The sequence below is a fragment of the Ixodes scapularis genome, unplaced genomic scaffold (genome assembly GCF_016920785.2).
Source record: "Ixodes scapularis isolate PalLabHiFi unplaced genomic scaffold, ASM1692078v2 PGA_scaffold8__174_contigs__length_109621045, whole genome shotgun sequence".
NCBI classification, from domain to species: Eukaryota; Metazoa; Arthropoda; class Arachnida; order Ixodida; family Ixodidae; genus Ixodes; species Ixodes scapularis.
Window position 1 is genome coordinate 28,949,245 of NW_024609883.1, and position 20,849 is coordinate 28,970,093.

The window sequence follows — 20,849 nt, forward strand, 5'->3', positions numbered from 1 at the left end:
ACCGACGGAACCGACGCGAAAGAGAGCTCCGGAGCCGGGAGGACACCGCTCTTTATTTAGAGGCGAAGGGTCTGCGACAAGACGGCGACGAGAGACGCGCACGGAAGTGCCGCCAGGCAGAGTTTAGGCACGACGCTTGGCACCAGGGCGTCGAAGTAAGCCGACCGCAGTCCGGAGAGGAGCGCGCCGACGGCGAGGGTGTGCGAGAGGGCCGCCAGGAAGACGTGCGCGCTCCGGCTCGTCCGGGGTGCCAGGACCCGCTTCCAGAGGGTCGCGAGCCCCAGGACGGCCGTGGTCCCGGACAGGCAGAGAGCGGCCGCGCCCGCCCAGGCGTGCCAGCTGGTCAGGTGCGGCTTGGAGAGCAGTTCCTTGTTGGTGTACGCCACCCAGAACCCGACGGCGGCGCACGAGAGCGACGTCACCTGCGTGTGGGCGGGAGGACCGGCTGTGTACTTTTACGGAAAAATCCGACGCGCGAAGCGAAGTATTTTAACCGCAATGCATTCTTGGCGCCTACGCGGTTGTGCAAGCGCGATGCCGGATGCGGCCGCTCGTGTTTCCAAGAACCGCAGTGCGTGCCTGTGTCTGGGAGTGTTGTTTGCCCGCGTGACGTCAAACTCTCCTTTGAGGTCGGAGGAAGTGTGCACGTCTGTCGGTCCGCTCGGGTTCTCGCGTGACCTCCATCATCGCTCCGCCGCGTGAAGGGAAGTGCTTCCAAGTGGTTCGTGTTTTCGGAGCCTCGGTGTTTTCCAATCGATGCGAGGTACTAATGTTAGGGTCTCGTTCGTACGCTTTCAGTCCGTCAATATCCATTTGTAGCTGATACCGCCGCAATATTGACTTTCGCTGCAATGAACGCATCACATTAGAGCACGCAGCGAGTGGCGGTGTACACACGCGGAACAAGTGGAGTGAAAAGGCTTATTCCATTATTCCCTCAAAAAACATGTCCTTTTTTCTTGTTTTTTTTTTCTTGTTGTTTTTTTTATTCTTTGCCCGATAAGTGATATAAAGAAGCGCGGCGTTCCAGACTGTGGACAGCATGCTAGAAGGCTACCCTCGGTATGTTCAAGCTGAAGATACTTAATAATCATTCCGAAGATTCACTCCGGATGAAATTCTGCGGTGGCAGCGGGTTTCATTTCATTTCGGGAGCCGCCGCAAGGTGGGAAAGATCGCTGCTGGGTTTTCACATGCCTGCACTGTCACTTCGAGGCAGGCTTTGAAACCTGCAGTACCACCCGCGGTACCTTCAGATGCTGCACGTCCCCGCAGGAATGACGCAACGCATTTTTAGTGGGCACAAGTAAATGTCCCTTAAACTTGACACTGCGTGTGCTTCTTCATGGGCCCTTCGCCCTTACACGGTCTAGTTGACGAGCGCAGGGCGTCGGATGCCCAGTCTAAAGGGATGTCTGCTCGTAAGATTAACCCTGTAATTAGGATGAATTCTCAATTATTTACCAGCATAATTACGCATATATTTAACGGCTAAGGACTATAGCAGTTGCATGTGCACGCTGAAATGAATCTGGTTCAATTGTCCGATTCATCTTTGGCAAAAGGCTTGAAAGATTTCAACTGAAACAACATAAACACAGCCCAGGGCCCTGCGGAGGTTTCTGAGATCGCCTAAATATGGCGATGACTCACTCCGTAAGCTCTTAGCATCCTAGAAATTCATATATCATAACGATGAGCTGCCGATTTCTCCTATCGAAAAAGTAATCAAAGATCGAAGTCATATCCGGCGATAAAAAGAGCATTGTTTTGCCAGTCAGAAAGGCATGTGATCAATGAAACGCGACATTTTGCTAAGACTGCAAACGCTGTTATTCAAAATGTTAATATTTTTTGTACATGATAGAAGCGAGTAAGAGAAGTACAAAAAAAATGTAAAGTTTTTGCGGAGAGGGAACAGAATACTCCAACAGTCGTCTCAAAAACTCTTTTTTTTTTTTTTTGGTGGGGGGCGGGGGGGGGGGGGGGGGGGGGGGAGTGATGTGTTTGGTCGTCAGCTCTCGAGTGCTCGAGTGCGCTTGTCCCTGTCTACTCGCTTGTGATTGTCCCTTCTGTCGCGCAAAAAAACTTCTAGACTGCATCATGAACCAACTAGCCAACAACAAGTTTTAATTGGGCAACGAGCCGTGCACATTCGAGATATCACTCCGCGGTTCCTCCGGTCGGAGGCGAGAGGATCCTTCCCTCGCTACTGGCTGACAGTGTTGCGATCTTTGATTGCTCTTTTAATAAAAAAAACTAGCCGCTTATCGTCATGATTTTGAGATTTCTATGATGCTTAGCACCAGAAGAGTAAGTTATCGCCATATTTAGACGATCTTAGGAACCCCCTAAGGGCAACTTTAACACCACATGAGATTTTCATCAGAAAAGAAAGTTTCAGCCACGCCAATGATAGAACACTTTCGGAAGTCACGTACCGATCTATAGAAGGTCGTACAACCCGCACAATGGCGTAACCATCGCGGGACGTGCAAGTATACCGCGAGCGGGTAGCTTCGACGTGTGCTCCCATTGCACGAGGGCTTGTCCAGCCGAGGTGCAATCGAACGCAAGGAGCTCGCGTTTGTGTCCGCCATCGTGCAGGGATTCCACGGGTTTTAACAGAGGGCGGACATTCGAAAGGTGTCTATTGCGTCTTTGTCACTTGCGCTGTCTTCGAATCTTTTTCGCAGCGAGTCTCGGGTTGACGCGTTAACTGGAAACGTGCGAAAAGATATACACAACGTTGCGGCTCCTATAGCATTTCACACGAATACGGTCAGACTGGCATAGACATCCGGTTTAGTGTAGCCAAGCTTTCAATACAATGTCGGGATACTTGAGCAAAGCGTTGTTCAATACGTTAAGAACCCCTACCTGCACCGACTTTTTTTTTTCACACAAGACCCAGTAATTGAGAACACAGATCCAGTCCATGCACCGGCGAAAACCGCCGCGATTATCTCGATCCCAGTACGTGTATTCGATCTGCCAGAGAGCGAAAACGTAATCTAATAACAAGGAGAACGAAAAATACATCTCACGTAGATTCTATCAAATATTGGCACTGTTGAATGTCGCCCCATAGAGATTTCTGGATCGTCGAACACACAAACGCTTCGTAGAAGCATCTTCCACCGCAGATAAATAAAAATGAAAAAAACTCCGAGTACACCATAGCACTTGTTATGAGTTGTGAATGCGAAAGCATGAATGTCGTTCTTCCGCTCCCTTAGTTCGTCTACAGCGTACCCGCGTGGACGATCACGTTTCGCTACCGGCGAGGTTGCGGCCGACGGCCAAGCGCGCGCTCTCGTGAAGTGGCCGCGCCGCGCTGAGCTCGGCCGTGCAGCCTCTCCGGAGCTTGCCCGGGCGGGCTATGCGGCTAGGCCCGCACACCTGACCGGCGGCCCGGCCGCTGCTGCGCTCCGCCACCATGGAGAGGTCTTCTCTGGTGGCGTTCCTTGGAACTACGCCGCACGAGACCCAATAGGAGCCTCGTTCCTTGAAACTATGACATCAGATTTTTGCTACACATAACAGGCTTTACACCATTGGCACAGGGCAGGGATGGGCAAAATACATGCAAATATGTATCGAAATACAAAATACTTCATCAAAAATGTATTTAATTACAAATCTAATTACATTTCCAGAAAAGTATTTAAATAAAAGATACAAATACAACCAAATGTATTTGGTGTCCTCCAAATACTTTTCCAAATACATTCCTCAAAATTTCCGTCAGCGACTTCAGGGCACTTGCAACGGGTTTCTGGGTATCTCATTTTAATTTTACATCGCACACTCGGGAGTTAGTATGCGAGGCTCTAGTAACGTAATAGAAATATAATCACAAAAAAAAAAAATTTTAATCAGCTTGAACGTAATAGGTGAAAAAAATACAGAGCTTCAAGCAGCTTTTTTTTTGTCGATTAAATTCTGGTATAGACGAACAAAGAACCGGGACGACCAAGACGCGCAGCACTAGCTAGAGAATTGTTTATTGTTGCAACTCCCACCAGTTACAAAAATCTGGACGACCCGCGCATTTAGAATGTTCCAGGCAAAAATATGGATGGAAATCAGGCTGGAAAGCAGCACAAGTTGTCACAGGCACTTATTTAGCCAGTATGCCTGCGAAGGTCGATTTGGTCACTATTCTTGCCCTGAACTAGCACCCTAATCACAAAGTCACTAAACGCTTGTGCTTGACTGAGAGACACTGCATTCGGTGCAGAACGCAGTTTTCTTCCCGCTCTGGACAGTGACAATAAATTTGAGGGATGTATTTTTGCCCACAAAATTGTATTTAATTAGAATTGTATTTGAAATACCCACATTTTAGTATTTCAATACACACGTCAAATACATTACCCAATTTGTAATTAAATACAAATGCAAAATACACAAAGTATTTGAAATACGCATTTCAAATACTTGTATTTGAAATACTGCCCATCCCTGGCACAGGGTAAACTGCCGTTTTGCGCGGCTTCAAAAGCTGATGACGTCTGTTCGCTCCATAAAACAATTAATGCTTTCGCATAAAAAAAAAAAAACATGGCGGATGTGTTGCCGTCATTGCCGCTTAAAACTACGGGAGATACGATCGTATCCAAGCTCCGAGTAACTCTTGGGGGGGGGGGGGGGGGGGGTCGAACGGCGCGAAACACATGCAGGGCACCGTTCAACGGGGGTAGGCTACGAATGTCAAGACCTTTACTCGGAAGCGAGACAGAAACACGCCCACGAGAAGACGCAGACGTGGCCCAGACGCTGAGCGAGAAAAGGTTTGAGCGGGAAGCGCCTTTCTATGACAAGTTACGTGATCGCTGTCACTGGCGGCGCGGCCAATCAGCTGCCAAGGCGGAGCGGCGCGCCCCCTATGGGTGTCGTACGCTTTCAATGGGCGCGTTAAAGGGACACTGACACCCCCCAAAAAAATTTTTTTTCATTTTTTGCCAGGCGCTTTATTATGGTGTCGGAGGACAACCCAATTAATATTTTGCAACAGAGTAGCGTATTTTTTTAATAAAGCCAAAAGACGCAACTGCTCGAAACCGAAACCGAAACCCGACGGAGGTCGGAGAAGTGGAGAGAAGAGAGTGAGTGGCGGAAGTCACGTGGCTACACCCGACCGTGCGTTTTTTTTTTTTTTTTTCTCTTTTCCGTAGCAGACGACACGACATGCAGCGTGCGATGCGGCGTGCGGGAACTGCTCGCCGTGCTATTCTTTTGCAGTTATGTTTGTTCCGTTCGTTGTTCTGTACTCCAAGATGAGTTATTTTGTACATTGAGGAGTTGGAGATGAGTAGTGAGTGCCCGTGGTGAATTCCCATGATCGGCTTCGAAAAGAATACACCCAAGATGTTGCGTGAAGAGCTGGCTCACATGTCCTGCATCCAAAAAAAAGTGGCATTGTGCGACAGAGTTTCCGAAAGATCAACGGGATCGGGACCAATGGCTGGCTGCAATTCCTGTAGAACATTTACGGGCACCTCGGAAAGCGGACGCTACCTGATTTACATGCTCCTTGCATTTTGTGGAAAGTGATTACATTGAGTTCGCAGGTGTCAAAACGGAAATCCCATACCATTTAATTCTGCGAAGTATCGTCCACAACATTTGTTTGTTATTTTTTTGTTTGTTTCTTCAGTGATGATTGCAAAAAAAGAAAAAGATATGTAAACATCGGGAAATGTTTGAAAAAAAAAAAAAAAACATTCACAGGGGATCAAACCCGGTCCTACCGCGTGTGAACCGGACGTCTTTCCCACTGAGCTACTAGGGCATCTCTTTTCTGGTGGATCTCTTTCCTTAGTAATAATTCAGCCGGTAAACTAAGTTGGAAAGTTTGCTGTCGATTTTTCTTTAGCAAAAACACTCCCGGGTCGAAGTCGGGAAGCACCACGCCACCACGCTTTGGGGACATTCGCACCTAGTAAAGAAATTGTACGCGTGCATATTCAACTCGAAGTAGACACGTCGTGCTTGACGTTTGCGGGAGCGATGTCTTCAGCCACGAGAAGGGAGCGACGGCTCGGCGACGTCTTCGTGCAAATCGGCTTGGTGGCCGGGCGTGTCGTACGGGATGAATACCAATTCTTCTGACCAGTCCCAAATTTCTCTTTTAACGGTAGGCAGAATTCGCCGGTACCGCGAACGACAGTTCTGAAATAGAGGTCCCACGCCCATCGTTCGCTACCATCGCCGTCCCCGCGAGTCCCACGATACGCGAAACGACGAACGCACAGAATGCTTCCGGTTGTCTGTGGAACTTTTTTTTTCAAACAACGTATTTACAGCTTTTTAGAAGCCACAAAAAATGGATTTCATATTTTTTCTATTTTTAATATTCAGTGTGTGCCTTCAGTGACCCACGACTTTGATTAAATTTGGTGGTCGCATCGATACCTTAGAAAACGGCCCGTGACCGCGAAAAAGAGAGTGAGCGAGACTCGAACCGGCCAGTTCTTGATCGCCGGTTTTCGGGCTGAAAGAAACCGAATTTCGAGCCGCAAATTCTGTTCTGGGTAGTTGAGCTCTCATATGTCACGTACAACTAAAAACCTCGGCGAGCATAAATACCCTGTCAGTGTCCCTTTAAGTCCGTGCTCCGGAGCGCGAGAGTTTGGTTGGCGCTCCTTTCACTTAACGGACAGGAGTGCCACCGGAAACTGACACTAGAGCGCGCTCTTCGTGCACCGAGAATTTTCCGGAGCGCGAGTGACTTCTTCGCGCTCCGTGACGTCACGTAAACAACCAAGATGGCTGCGCTACTGCTGAGTCCGTCGAGAGGAAAGGCGTAGCCGGACCGCTGCCCCTTTTCAGTTGATTAGTGCTTAATCCAGCAGGTAAAGACGACTTGATTTCAAAGCCAAGACAACGATTAGTGTTCTGGAAAAGGTTTGTTCGTGCATCTCGTCTGAAAAAGGAATTCATCTATCAAACGGTATCGTGCCGATAGCACAGCGACTGAAAAGTTGTCGAGATGAGGAGACATTCGGACCGCTCTGTCCCTTTTGTAATGCTTAGCCCAGCGAATAAAGATACTTCGATTTGAAAGCCGAAACATCAGTGAGCGTCGAGGAAAAGGTTTGTTCGTGCGTCTTGCTTGAAAACGAATTGATCTATCGAACGAGTGTGCCGATAGCTCGGCGACAGAAAAGTTGTCATGAAAAGACAGTCGAACCGCTGCCCTGCTTAGAATGCTTACCCCAGCCGCAGCGAATAAAGCTACTCAAGATGGAAAGCCGAAGCACCAGTTAGCGTTGCGGGAAAGGCTCGTTCGTGCATACCACCTAAAAACGGTGTGCTATCAAACAACGGTGTGCCAGTATCGGCGTAGCTTCCGTCTCGCTGCGAGACGGAATTGACGGGGGGAATCTCTGACAAATCTGAGTGTTCCCTGCGTCGACGAGGGGGTTCAAGAATATACTGTCTTTAATTTAAGTCGGAACAGCATGCATTGTCAATAAATAGATCGGCCAAGGAAACCTTCCACATATGTGCACGAAGCTAGTCTTCGAAACTTTCAAGAATCTTGAAAAGTTCGGAGAAACTTCATAACGTCGCCGTCTCTTTTGCTTTAGACTGTGCCGCCCCACACGGGCCTAATTATTCATCCTCGAAATATTTTCGGCTTCTGCCACCCGTATCCACGGTCGAAAGGAGCTCGTGTGGCCCGTCGATAGTTTCAGGCCGTGTTCCAAAACTTACTCGATCTAACTCTATAGGTAAAGGTGGTTTTCAAAAACCTATACCCGCGTCCAGCGTTTCTCTATTTCTGTTGTCACGTGGCATAATCTGCCAGGGTATCTCGGATCCGTTCGAGTAGGTTTGAACGCAGGCTCGGTGTGTCGCGCTCCCGTACGCCATGCGTCGTTCAGTTGCTGCGCTCAGAGTAAGAAACTCGGAGCGTCAGAGTAGGAGTAAAGGAGCGCCGACTTAACGCGCCCAATAGCTCACGCGCAAAAAAATCCGATCATTCGAATTAATCTATATTGTTAGTTGCTTATGAACGATAAAGACATTGCGTGAGCTTCCGGCGCTTAGATGGGGCTTAGCAATGGCGCGTGTCGGGCAATAATTTAGTAATGGAAGGACGCTTGCTCTTGAAGGGGATGTTCGGTCCCGTCGGGACAGTGGTTTATTACTTTTATTATTATGAGGGAATGTAGGACCGCGAATAATTTTTTACCATTTTAGAGGTCAGATAAAGTTGTTGTGGTTTTTTCTTCCCAAAGATGAAAGGGGGGGGGGGGGGGGGGGGGGCATAACGTGGATATAATAAACAGCCATGCCAACGTCACCTCTCATTAATATTTCGCATTATTGGGTGGGTCAGTCCCGAAGACCTCCTTGAGATAAACCGATCGTGTTATCCTCCTGCCGTGAGCACCGTGCCCCAACTATTTGGACCTATTGGCGGGTACACGTCCTGGCACAGGAGTAATTTTTGTAGGATCCAGGACAGGATTCCAGATAGAAAGACTGCCATATTTATAAATTAGCGCTGTTAACCAAGAGTACATTCTTACTACTATCCAAAGACGACAGAAAGAATAACAGACTTAAGACAAAGGGACGATGGGCACTTCTTCTTTCAACTAGCAAGAACGCAAACACAGTGAATCTCTAAGCGGAGTATTTTTGAACCCGCCTAAGCCCAGAAGATAGACAAAGAAAGAGAAAGTGATATAGTAAGTACAGGATAAACAGGGACAGTTATGCAAATTCCAGAGTATGGAATTCTATTTCATCCTTAGTTAAAATGACTGAAGACGCCGAAATATTGTTATTAACTGAATTCCTGCTGAAGGATTCTATAATTTCTCTGCCAAACCTGTTACTACGCCCTCCCAAAATCATCGTATGTTCGAAACTCGGAACGCGACCACTGCACATGCGGGAGTGAACGACGATGGGGTGAAAAGAGTGCCGAAGCTTTTGAAACTTCCAAGAGGTGCTCGCGGAGTCGGTGGTTGATGCACCTGCCCGTTTGCACTAGGTATTTTTTTTTTCCACACCCCAAAGGAACAGAATAAACCTTCTGCTCTTCGCATGGGAAGAACTTGTTGGCATGCTCGACTGTGCATCCTTGAGGCTTCACACTCGAGTTCACTTTTTGGCAAAGCCGCTTGAGGCACATCCGGCAAGAACCTTTCCTGTCCCGGTTTGCCCTGTATTTACTATATCACTTTCTTTTTCTTTTCCTCTTTCTTTGTCCTTCTTCTGAGCATGGGCGGGTTCAAAAACACTCCGCTTGGAGATTCACGGTATCTGCGTTGTTGCTATACTCCGTTTCAAACATAGCGTGCAACGTAGTCAAAAGCTAGCGCGCCGGTTTGCACAGCCGACCGCGACTACGTTCGCTCCACAAAATAGTGCGGCCTCTGAAAAAAAAAAAGTCGAAAAGTGTACATCTTTGTAGCTAGTAACTAATAGTGGCGTTATGATTTCGAGGGAACACCGATTCTTTTTCAATAAAAAGGAAAAGATAATGTAAACTACTCCAAATTATTTTCCGTTTTCGTTCGTGCGGCACTCGCACTCGCTTCGGGTTTTCGGGTTGTGCGGCTGCCCCTGCCTCGCCGGTTTCGTGAAGATGGCGTCTTACGCGGGAAGCTTTCTTTTCCTGCTCGGATATTTTCGAAGATTCGTTGTGTGAAGATCTCGCAAAAGTGCAAGCAGGTGATCGCCAACGTGTACGCGAGTTCAAGAACGTGTTTCCCGGAGACGTCGGTCCGTGAGGTCCTGGAGACGGTCAGTAACGACACCGGAGTGTCTGGCAAGGTGGCGTCCCCGAAGCGAAGACCTCGCAACGTGAAAGTTCCGAGCACGCGGACAGTATTGTGAACTGCCACCTGTTGTTTCTGGTGTTGAAATCGGCCTTATGGCTTCAAAGTGAAACAAGCGTCAAGAAGGAACTGTGTCGGTGATGAATCGTGCCTACGGCTCCGTCTGCTTGCGGGACCTTACAGCAGGCGGTGCCCGTGATTGCATTCCGAAGCGTCTGGGTTCTTCTGTCTGCGGGACCGTAACCATGGTCGGCTCCGTCTGCCTGAGGCACCTTAACCTTGGTCGGCTAAGTAAACGACGCACATGCCCGTGTCTGTATTCCGAGGCCCCTGCTTTCCTCGAAAAGGAAACAACACTCGATCCTGATCTCGAGTGCCGTGTGTTGTGTACGCGTCTATTGTGAATCACCCCCGGTTCATGGGGGCGCCGGCACCAGAGCACCGAGATAGTGCCGTCTGGATGACTTCTTCCATACACCGGCGAGTATTCTGACTCTGGAGGAAACTTCCATGAAGTCACATCACGTGAGGGAATGCCAAGCCGTCTGAACGATGGCAGTGCGGTCCCCTAATCACAATATTCGTTATATGAAGGACCGTCCACCACACTCTCAAGGTACTCTCTGATTTTCACGCTACCATGTAAATAAACGGTTTTAAATAGAGACGCCCTGGATCTCGACCGTTCTTCCGTTTTGACCAGGCCGGCGCAAGTTCGAGCGGAACGCCAGCCCCTAGTCTACCTTCTTTTAAATAAAATCAACAAGAAAAGAGGAATTGAAATATGCACTTCCGCAATACGCACAATCTTGCACAAAAAATCGGTCGAGAAAAAAAACCAAAAAAACTTTGCGCCCTAAGTGGATTCGAACAACCGCCACCGAGATGTCGGAATCGCAAGAGCAGCGCCTTGTACCGCTCGTCCACGAAATCTCGCGGAGTAACACAATTTTGTGTGTTTTTTCATGCGCACTACTTCAGTAGCTTTCCCAGCGTTGCACGCGATGTTTGAAACGGAGTATAGTTGAAAGAAGTGTCCATCGTCCCTTTGCCTTAAGTGTGTTATTCTTTCTGTCGTCTTTGCCCAATAACCAAGACGCTCCCAAGTTTATATTTACTACTATCCCAGTCGCTTATTTGTCACGTCCGTGAAGCTCCACTTCCGAGGCCTTGCAACCAACCACACACTCCTCCCGTGTCTTCGAGGCTTGCGCCATCATCGCGAGCGATGTCAAGGTTGTCAATAGATGGGGCTGCAACAATCAATCCGGTCTATTTAGCGCGACCGATACGTTCCGCGTGACGGCCGTGTCGAGCGTTTTCCGGCGAACAAAGAGCACGTTCCTCCGCCTCGTTTTACGACTGTTGCCAAGTGCACGTAACATTCGCCGACAAGAAACAATTAGGCGTAACTCATAACTGAATCGTCTGCGCTTGCTTTCGCTTCCTACTCTATTCGTCTCTACGCTGACAGTGCGGTGGAGCTACGCGCTCGGGCAACTAATCGGCCTCCTCCCTTTCTTCACCTGACCCCGCTCTCTAAGCGCAGGTACGGCCGGTAGCTTGATCGCTTAGCAGAAGACAAACTGACGACTGGGGCCACGAACACGTCGTTTGCGCCGCACTATACTCCTTGTTACCTTAATTTGGCAAACGTGAAGGCTACGGTCAAAGTGTGCCAATCAGCGCGTCGGAGGGAGACACGTGAGCATACTCTGTCACACTAGTTGCGAGCAGTGCTGTCGAAGCCACGGGCACGAGAAAGAGGAGAGCCGCTTTTGTACGAATTCTGAGTGTCGGGCTAATGTCGGGGGTACAAAAGCGACGTGTGGTACATACGAAAGGAGGTCCGGGTAAAAGGGGTGTTCCTCCTTCCCCTTAGGCTCCTATATCTTTGGTAAGGGTTGTCACGTGCATCACCTCCGTTGCTACACTTGGCTCCTAGGGGCCCTCGCGTTCGCTCTTTGCCGAGTAACGGTGAAACGAAGCTTATGGGTGAACGGAGTATGGATCTCGCTGCACCGCCGTAATCACGCCGTAACAGTCACTTCACGAAACACGGAAGCTCTCGACGCAGAAGCGCGGCGCGGAGGGCGAGCGCCGTCAGCGCGGGTTGATCAAAGCACGTGAACGAGTTTCCGCTGACATGAATTGCGGGGCCCGGAGCTGCTGTGCGCGCTCTCCCCTCCGGCGGTCGTAGCGGTGCCCGGCGTTATTGCGGTCGCGCCGACCTTGGCGCTACTTGGAATACATTACTCGATCGAAAAGGAATCCGCCGGCAGACGCGGGGCAGAGACGATGATGGCGTCATCCGGACGCCCGCGGAGACCCCCTGCACGATGCGAGCGGCATGGGAACTCGAACGCTACGTGACGGCTGGCCCGGTATGCACTCCTGGAACTGGATGGACTGCAGCGGACGCTAACTGACACCCCGGCCAATAAAGCGCGGGGAATGGAACCACGTGACTACGCGTCATTCCCGAAGGTCCCGTGGAACTCGCGTAGCATCGCGTTGGCTTCAATGGCTCGTAGGGTTCTACGCGGTCCGTTGTAAGTTGAAATGGCGTCGGCTGTAGCAGACTCCCTTCGCAAAGACGATCGAATAGATCGTAAGGGAAGCTTGTAGCGTAGAATAAGCTCTTCTCTTTTTGGCACGGAAGGTGGTCTTGAAAAGAGGTGCAACGCCACGGGCATACGTAACGTACGTCCTTTTCTAGCTAAATTGGCTTGGAAGCTTCCCCGCTAAATTTAGCTAGGAATGTTTTCCACCAGAGAGGGCGGGAAAGTTTTCCCCACAAAAGTTGGAAGGGAAGGTATTCCGCTCAATTTAGAGGGAAAGTTTACCACGTGACTTGAACACATGAAAACGTGACGCCCGTGAACGTACAACCGCCGCCGGCAGTGCTCTGTCCCCCGGGAGTGACCTAAGCACACGGATTCAGATGGAGCGGCCGGGCAGCAGGAGGGTTGGCCATTTTTACATTAATCTTCGCTCGGCGCTCGTGAGGTCGCTCTTTAGTTTTTAAACTCATGCCTTTTAAGATGACTTTGTGGCGCGCGATAGGTTGCTGTTGTGCTGTACACGTAGTTCGAACCAAAACTCGAAAAGGTTTCGGTCGTTTAGACTGCCGTAAAACCCGAAGAGGAGGCTAATTTGGGTCGCGAAAATACGATGAGACAAGTGGACTCCAACGAACCGATTCGAAATTTGCGAGGTAGGCCTCGCCTATGTCTCTTTGGTATACGAGCGTTTACCTTCGCGTGTTGTGGAACCGCTCGTTCCTGCATGGTCAAATCCTAGTCTAAAAAGTAGCGAATTGACATGCAAGACGCGCGATGGACGTTTCTCGGGCGTTGTGACAGCCGCTCGAATTTCGCTGTAAAGCGGCTGCGACGTGGTCCGTATCGGCCCTGGAGACACGTAACGTGGGAGAGGTGAAGCAGTATTTAACGCACTCAATAAATTGTTGCTGAGCTCAAGAAACTTCACCAGGGAGAGCGCCTTTAGAGCGCGCGACACTATAGAGCGCCGACGTTAGAGCGCGCGACACGAGGGCGCTGCGACAGTAGCGCGCTTGACACTAGAGCGCACGTCACGAGAGCGCACGACTAGTTGAGCGCACGACACGAGAGCGCACGACCAGTTGAGCACGCGACACGAGAGCGCACGACCAGTTGAGCGCGCAACACGAGAGCGCACGACCAGTTGAGCGCGCGACACGAGAGCGCACGACCAGTTGAGCGCGCGACACGAGAGCGCACGACCAGTTGAGCGCGCGACACGAGAGCGCACGACCAGTTGAGCGCGCGACACGAGAGCGCACGACCAGTTGAGCGCGCGACTCGAGAGCGCACGACCAGTTGAGCGCGCGACACGAGAGCGCACGACCAGTTGAGCGCGCGACACGGGAGCGCACGAAAAGCTGAGCGCGCGACACGAGAGCGCACGACCAGTTGAGCGCGCGACACGAGAGCGCACGACCAGTTGAGCGCGCGACACGAGAGCGCACGACCAGTTTAGCGCGCGACACGAGGGCGCACGACCAGTTGAGCGCGCGACACGAGAGCGCACGACCAGTTGAGCGCGCGACACGAGAGCGCACGACCAGTTGAGCGCGCGACACGAGAGCGCACGACCAGTTGAGCGCGAAACGAGAGCGCACGACCAGTTGAGCGCGCGACACGGGAGCGCACGACCAGTTGAGCGCGCGACACGAGAGCGCACGACCAGTTGAGCGCGCGACACGAGAGCGCACGACCAGTTGAGCGCGCGACACGAGAGCGCACGACCAGTTGAGCGCGCGACACGAGAGCGCACGACCAGTTGAGCGCGCAACACGAGAGCGCACGACCAGTTGAGCGCGCGACACGAGAGCACACGACCAGTTGAGCGCGCGACACGAGAGCGCACGACCAGTTGAGCGCGCGACACGAGAGCGCACGACCAGTTGAGCGCGCGACACGAGAGCGCACGACCAGTTGAGCGCGCGACACGAGAGCGCACGACCAGTTGAGCGCGCGACACGAGAGCGCACGACCAGTTGAGCGCGCGACACGGGAGCGCATGAAAAGCTGAGCGCGCGACACGAGAGCGCACGACCAGTTGAGCGCGCGACACGCGAGCGCACGACCAGTTGAGCGCGCGACACGAGAGCGCACGACCAGTTGAGCGCGCGACACGAGAGCGCACGACCAGTTGAGCGCGCGAAACGAGAGCGCACGACCAGTTGAGCGCGCGACACGGGAGCGCACGACCAGTTGAGCGCGCGACACGAGAGCGCACCCCCCCCCCCCCCCCCCCCCATTTGACCGAACACCGCAAAATGTGTGATGTATCCGCGGCTCCGCAGACAGAACAAAATTGTGCGACTTATCGGATTGAAGCATTGGTGATTGAGTATGACTTTAACAAACGAATAAAACTAAAACGGGTATGACTCTTTCTAACCAATTGTTTACTGGCATCGGTGAGAAAAGGTGGCAGGAGGGTGGGGTGGGGCATATTGGCACATGGGATGACTGCAGTTGGGTGGGACAGCGTGTCCAAGATTTCTTCACAGTGCTGCGTTGCGCCTCTCGGATATACTATGAATACTTTACTTTTTGCTATATTTGGTCTATTCTTGACAGGCATTTGGTCTCCGATCTACGTGGTGTCTATTGAGACGTCCCTCACGTAATTTTAGATACTATTGTGACCAGGCACGTAGCCAGAATTTTGATTCGGGGGGGAGGTGGGGGAGGCCCGCCCATGACAAACTGCTGTATGAGGATAAGGGGGGCGGGGAAGAGGAGGCCCCAGCAAAATGGAAGATTTTTTTTTAGGGGGGGGGGGGAAGGGGGCCGGGCCCCACGGGTTCACCTTCACCCCCTTTCCCCCCCCCCCCTTCCGGCTACGTGCCTGATTTTGATGTCCATGACTGTAATGAGGAAAGCTCACCGCTAAAAAAACTATCAGTAAAAAACTCATGGAAGGAAAGCTCAGCGCAATTTGGTCAGATGCAGAGCATTCCAGCCTTTTGACAAATACAGGAAAAAGCTCCCGTGAAATTTTGTAAAATATATTTCATAATTATTTTTCCGCAATCCGAAATTGTTCACGCGTCGGGTACGGTGACGACGCCACTTTTTGTTGTTGAAAAAAAAAAACACAACCTTAACGCAGTGACTGTTTTGCATGTCTCAGAGATAAGTCTACAAAACAAAGACTTGTTTATCGCTTTGTCCGCTATTTGCATTCTACAGAACCGTAACTTCTCCACCTTTGTTGTTAGAAAGTAGTTCAATCTTCTAGGGCCGAAGAAGAGTGCCTTGATTCAGAAATATTCGAATGACAACGATTTCAGAAATATATGAATATCGAAGGGAAAACATTTACACAAGGATATTGCCGCGGGTAGTAAATTTAAAGGATTGATTGAAGGATTCGTAGGTCAGCTTTATTTTGCTGAATGCCGCGGCGTAAATCCCCGCCCATTTCACATAAAACACCCGATGTCAGAACTAGTGGGCGGTCGGGTTGGGCCACTTGCGCTGGACTGTTTGTGCGCTTTCCTGACGGGCGCTCTAATAACACGCGATCTATTAGGGAATTGTAGTAGACCGTTCCCTCAGCCCGCTAAGCACCCGGATAGCGCTCCGTAATCCGCCACGAGACCTTGAACTATGCAGAAAAGGCTGGCGGCGCGCCTGCGCAGCTGCGGCGTTTCCTTCGGGGATAACGTAGCGGAGGAGAAAAACGATCTACTACAACTCCCTACTGTCGCTGCGGTCTCAAGTCGCGCGCGTTGACGTCGCTGCGCTTTCAGTCGCGCGCTCAAACGTCGCGGCGCTCTCTGGTCGCGCGCTCAAACGTCGCGGCGCTCTCTGGTCGCGCGCTCTAACGTCGCGGTGCTCTCTGGTCGCGCGCTCTAACGTCGCGGTGCTCTCTGGTCGCGCGCTCTAACGTCGCGGTGCTCTCTGGTCGCGCGCTCTAACGTCGCGGTGCTCTCTGGTCGCGCGCTCTAACGTCGCGGTGCTCTCTGGTCGCGCGCTCTAACGTCGCGGTGCTCTCTGGTCGCGCGCTCTAACGTCGCGGTGCTCTCTGGTCGCGTGCTCTAACGTCGCGGTGCTCTCTGGTCGCGCGCTCTAACGTCGCGGCGCTCTCTCGTCGCGCGCTCTAACGTCGCGGTGCTCTCTGGTCGCGCGCTCTAACGTCGCGGTGCTCTCTGGTCGCGCGCTCTAACGTCGCGGTGCTCTCTGGTCGCGCGCTCTAACGTCGCGGTGCTCTCTGGTCGCGCGCTCTAACGTCGCGGTGCTCTCTGGTCGCGCGCTCTAACGTCGCGGTGCTCTCTGGTCGCGCGCTCTAACGTCGCGGCGCTCTCTGGTCGCGCGCTCAAACGTCGCGGCGCTCTCTGGTCGCGCGCTCTAACGTCGCGGTGCTCTCTGGTCGCGCGCTCTAACGTCGCGGTGCTCTCTGGTCGCGCGCTCTAACGTCGCGGTGCTCTCTGGTCGCGCGCTCTAACGTCGCGGTGCTCTCTGGTCGCGCGCTCTAACGTCGCGGTGCTCTCTGGTCGCGCGCTCTAACGTCGCGGTGCTCTCTGGTCGCGCGCTCTAACGTCGCGGTGCTCTCTGGTCGCGCGCTCTAACGTCGCGGTGCTCTCTGGTCGCGCGCTCTAACGTCGCGGCGCTCTCTCGTCGCGCGCTCTAACGTCGCGGTGCTCTCTGGTCGCGCGCTCTAACGTCGCGGTGCTCTCTGGTCGCGCGCTCTAACGTCGCGGTGCTCTCTGGTCGCGCGCTCTAACGTCGCGGTGCTCTCTGGTCGCGCGCTCTAACGTCGCGGTGCTCTCTGGTCGCGCGCTCAAACGTCGCGGCGCGCTCTAACGTCGCTGCGCTCTCGTGCCGCGCGCTCTAATGTCGTGGCGCTCTCTGGTCGCGCGCTCAAACGTCGCGGTGCTCTCTGGTCGCGCGCTCAAACGTCGCGGCGCGCTCTAACGTCGCGGCGCGCTATAACGTCGCGGCGCGCTCTAACGTCGCTGCGCTCTCGTGTCGCGCGCTCTAATGTCGTGGCGCTCTCTGGTCGCGCGCTCAAACGTCGCGGTGCTCTCTAGTCGCGCGCTCAAACGTCGCGGTGCTCTCTGGTCGTGCGCTCAAACGTCGCGGCGCTCTCTGGTCGCGCGCTCTAACGTCGCTGCGCTCTCGTGTCGCGCGCTCTAACGTCGTGGCGCTCTACTGTCGGCGCTCTTGTGTCGTGCGCTCTAGTGTTGTACAGCCACTTCACCAACACTTCGGCTAGCCAAATGAAGACCTTCCAACACAACATTCGAGACGGCATATATCATTGCTGAGACAATTCTTAATCGTTTCTATCATGCCCGAGTGAGGGTGGAAGGTTGAAGAGGTAATCTGCTGAATAAAATATATATTAATTCCATTTCAGTTTTTTTTTTCAATGTTGCTGCATGCAACATTTTCATGTACTAACACAGGTTTTCTGTTTTTATGCAATATTTTGAAGCACTTTAGAAACTGAACCAATAACTTATGATCATATTTTTTACTAGTCGCAAGTGAAGTCGGTTTTTAATTGTTTTGTAGCAGTTTTTTGGCTTGAACATTTCCTCAGAATAACGCAATACCTTAATAGTTTGAAGTAAGGAGCATACCTCGACGAATAATATGCCCTGTGTTCAATGAAGCATTACATGCCCCAATAATGGTGCTTCAAGAAGGGAGGTCCCGGATGTAGTGCAATATCCTCGTTGACGAACTACAGGATGAAGCGGGTTTTTTCCAAACAGATTTTTGTGTCTCTGGTAGCAGCTCACAGCGAATTTCGAAGAAACAACTACAGCATCGACAACCGGAACACCCATTCGCTGCTCTCCTAGCGGATGTGCGATGAAGCTCCGTCGGTTCCGTCAACGCGCTCTCATGCTTACGGCTTGGGAGCGCGGCCAACTCCGTTTCAAGTTTATCATCGAATAAGCGCAAGATCCTGAAAGTAGTCTGGACTACTCAATCTTCTCAGCTCAACAAGCTGCTGTACGGCGTAAACATCGCGCAAGGAGGTGTCTTGCCCAACATCCGGGCCGTCCTCCTTTCCAAGAAGACCGAGAAGAAGCCGTAAGCCATTCCGCGGCATCCGCTAAAGCAGTCCAGACTGCACTACTCAATCAGGACGACAGTGTGGCTGTCGTCCCACCCACACAGCCCCCAATCGTAGCTCATTTTTTGCGTCTCCTCACCACCCTCTCCATCGAAACCAAAGCCTTAGTCCCCGCCATTCTCTGCCACTTTTGTCCCGGCCATCAGATCATCCTCGCCGACAGTCAGGATGCGCTTCGTGCCTTCACTGACCACACGCTTCCTTCCCACATTTTCCACACACTCTGAGTCCACCTAGCCCTACACCCCCCCACGAATCCCGGAAAAAAGCTCACCGGAGAAAAGCTCACCGGAGAAAAGCTCACCCGAGATAAGCTCACCGCAAAACCGGTAGATGCGGAGAAAAGCTCACCGGCCATTGAGCGTATGCGGAGAAAAGCTTACCGATATTTTTCTTCTTTTTATATGGAGGCTGTTGGATAGTGCGTAACATATATCAATTTATAAACATTAAAATTCGTCAGCTTTGTAAAAAAGAAAATGTCCTTTTTGTAATATTTGTTAAGCTTATTGGGTATATTGCTCCCAAATTAATAATTACGGGCGAGTGTTATCTGTGGCTTACTCTCGAGGCAACGAAAGCCTAACTAAAAACTTTATGAACTTGAAGAACATTAAAAAGTAAAAAACATTTAATGATGTCTGCCTAAAACCTAAATAATCAAAGCTGTAACTTCCGAAAATTCAAAAGTGCATGCGCAACAACAGTCAGTAGGATATCGATGCTTGTTTTTTTCACAGACATGCACGTTTTCTAGCCGTTCGTGCTGGTGTTTTTACACGTTGCCTTTTTGTGATACTGAGTGCCCTTCTACGGTGAGCCACCCATGACCTTCGGAGCTGCGCAATGGCCACCGTTGTTACTCGTAACCTATAGAAGAAATAGTATTCTGTTATGCAGCGAATAGGGCGAGTTGGTAAACGTTATGCAGGATGAAAACCGCTCAAACGACGACGACGGCGGTGTGAAGAAAACAAACACGACAAGCGAAGCTGTTCTCGCAACTAAAGATTTGTTGGTGAAATTAACAGAAAGAAAACAGCGTAGCCGACACTGATTAGATCAACAAACACCTTCTTATCTATTAGGCGCTACACAATATTTGGAGCTGAACCGGTTCACACACCGCTATTCATCATTGGGCAGGAGATCGAACTATAGGGGGTGCTTTATCGAGGTTGTTGTCTCCACAGCCCTGTGTTTACTAACGCAGCATAACAAAGAAATTGAACCTCGTCATGCACGGCCTGGACACGAGCGCTTCGCTCTGACCAATGCTGGCCTTCGAATCGTCATCTTCGATATCGCTGATCAAAAACAAACAAGAAGATTCGGTTTGTTGCCCCCCGAATCCCGGACAAAAGCTCACCGGACAAAAGCTCACCGGACAAAAGCTCACCGGGCAGAAGCTCACCGGACAAAAGCTCACCGGACAAAAGCTCACCCATTTTTTCACAGACCCGGACAAAAGCTCACCCATATTTTCACAGACCCGGACAAAAGCTCACCACGAGAAAATTTCATGTTGGTCTTAACACGAGTACGGACAACTTAGGTGCATGCGTGCGACACAAAAAGGCAACGATAAATTAAATCTGACAGGCGCATGGTTTGTTGATTTTAGTAGAAACAAGTTTATTTATCGATTGGTTAGAAGCGAATGCAGTCCCCCACTAGCTCCAGCAGTCTTGGTAGATCTCGATGTACATGCAAGCCCTCGCAGATATTTCTAAGACGATTCTGCAGGTGCAGAGTAATTTTTCGCACCCGCTTTACGGTGGGCTCACCTCTCCGGGCTTTTGTCAATGCCGTGGCAACGAGCGCCTGATTTTGCTGTAGGCATTCAATCAGCTTCAAGACGCTTGGATGGGCGTGGCCGACGAGCTTCTGGAACCCGGTACTCTACCTTTCGCAGGTGTTGCTCATCCGGTCTTTATCTTGAAGAGTGGTGTCGTACATATTCCACTGTACCGGGCGAAACTCCGGTCGCCGTCGGCGCAGAGCCAGGTGAAGGGAATAATTCGCTCTGGGTGCCGCCGCAGATGGAACAGAAGCATAACGGAAGCGGCCGTTGAAATACGTGCAATCAAAATAGTCCAGTAGGTAGCGATGTCACCGGTAGACTTTTCCCTGGTGGTCAGTTCTTGTGGAACAAGCTGTGGTGGAAGGAACCCGAGCCTATCTAAAATCCCGCACAATTTTTTTTTAAATTGGTCATCTCTCTTGTACTTTTCCAAAAGGCCGAACTCCCGTTCTTTCGAAGTATTTTTAAAAATTCTCAACTCAATGGTAAATGAGGTACAAGTTCTCCTAAAAATGGTCCAATGTCCATTGCGTCCGCACTTTATTTCAGCCCCGTGTTTCGCCCGGATAGTAAAAAAAAAGAAATCGAGG

General features: G+C 51.2%; 1 protein-coding gene across 1 annotated transcript in view; it reads right to left on the reverse strand.

The window, feature by feature from the left end:
* Positions 1 to 14: 14 nt before the first annotated feature.
* Positions 15 to 20,849, reverse strand: part of LOC8037503 (probable transmembrane reductase CYB561D1) — a 93,264-nt gene continuing 72,429 nt past the window's right edge. Inside the window, exon 4 of the mRNA XM_042286780.1 lies at positions 15 to 422. Within this exon, the coding sequence (XP_042142714.1) occupies positions 57 to 422 (366 nt within the window). The 3' untranslated portion in view covers positions 15 to 56. The remainder of the gene's footprint in view (positions 423 to 20,849) is intronic.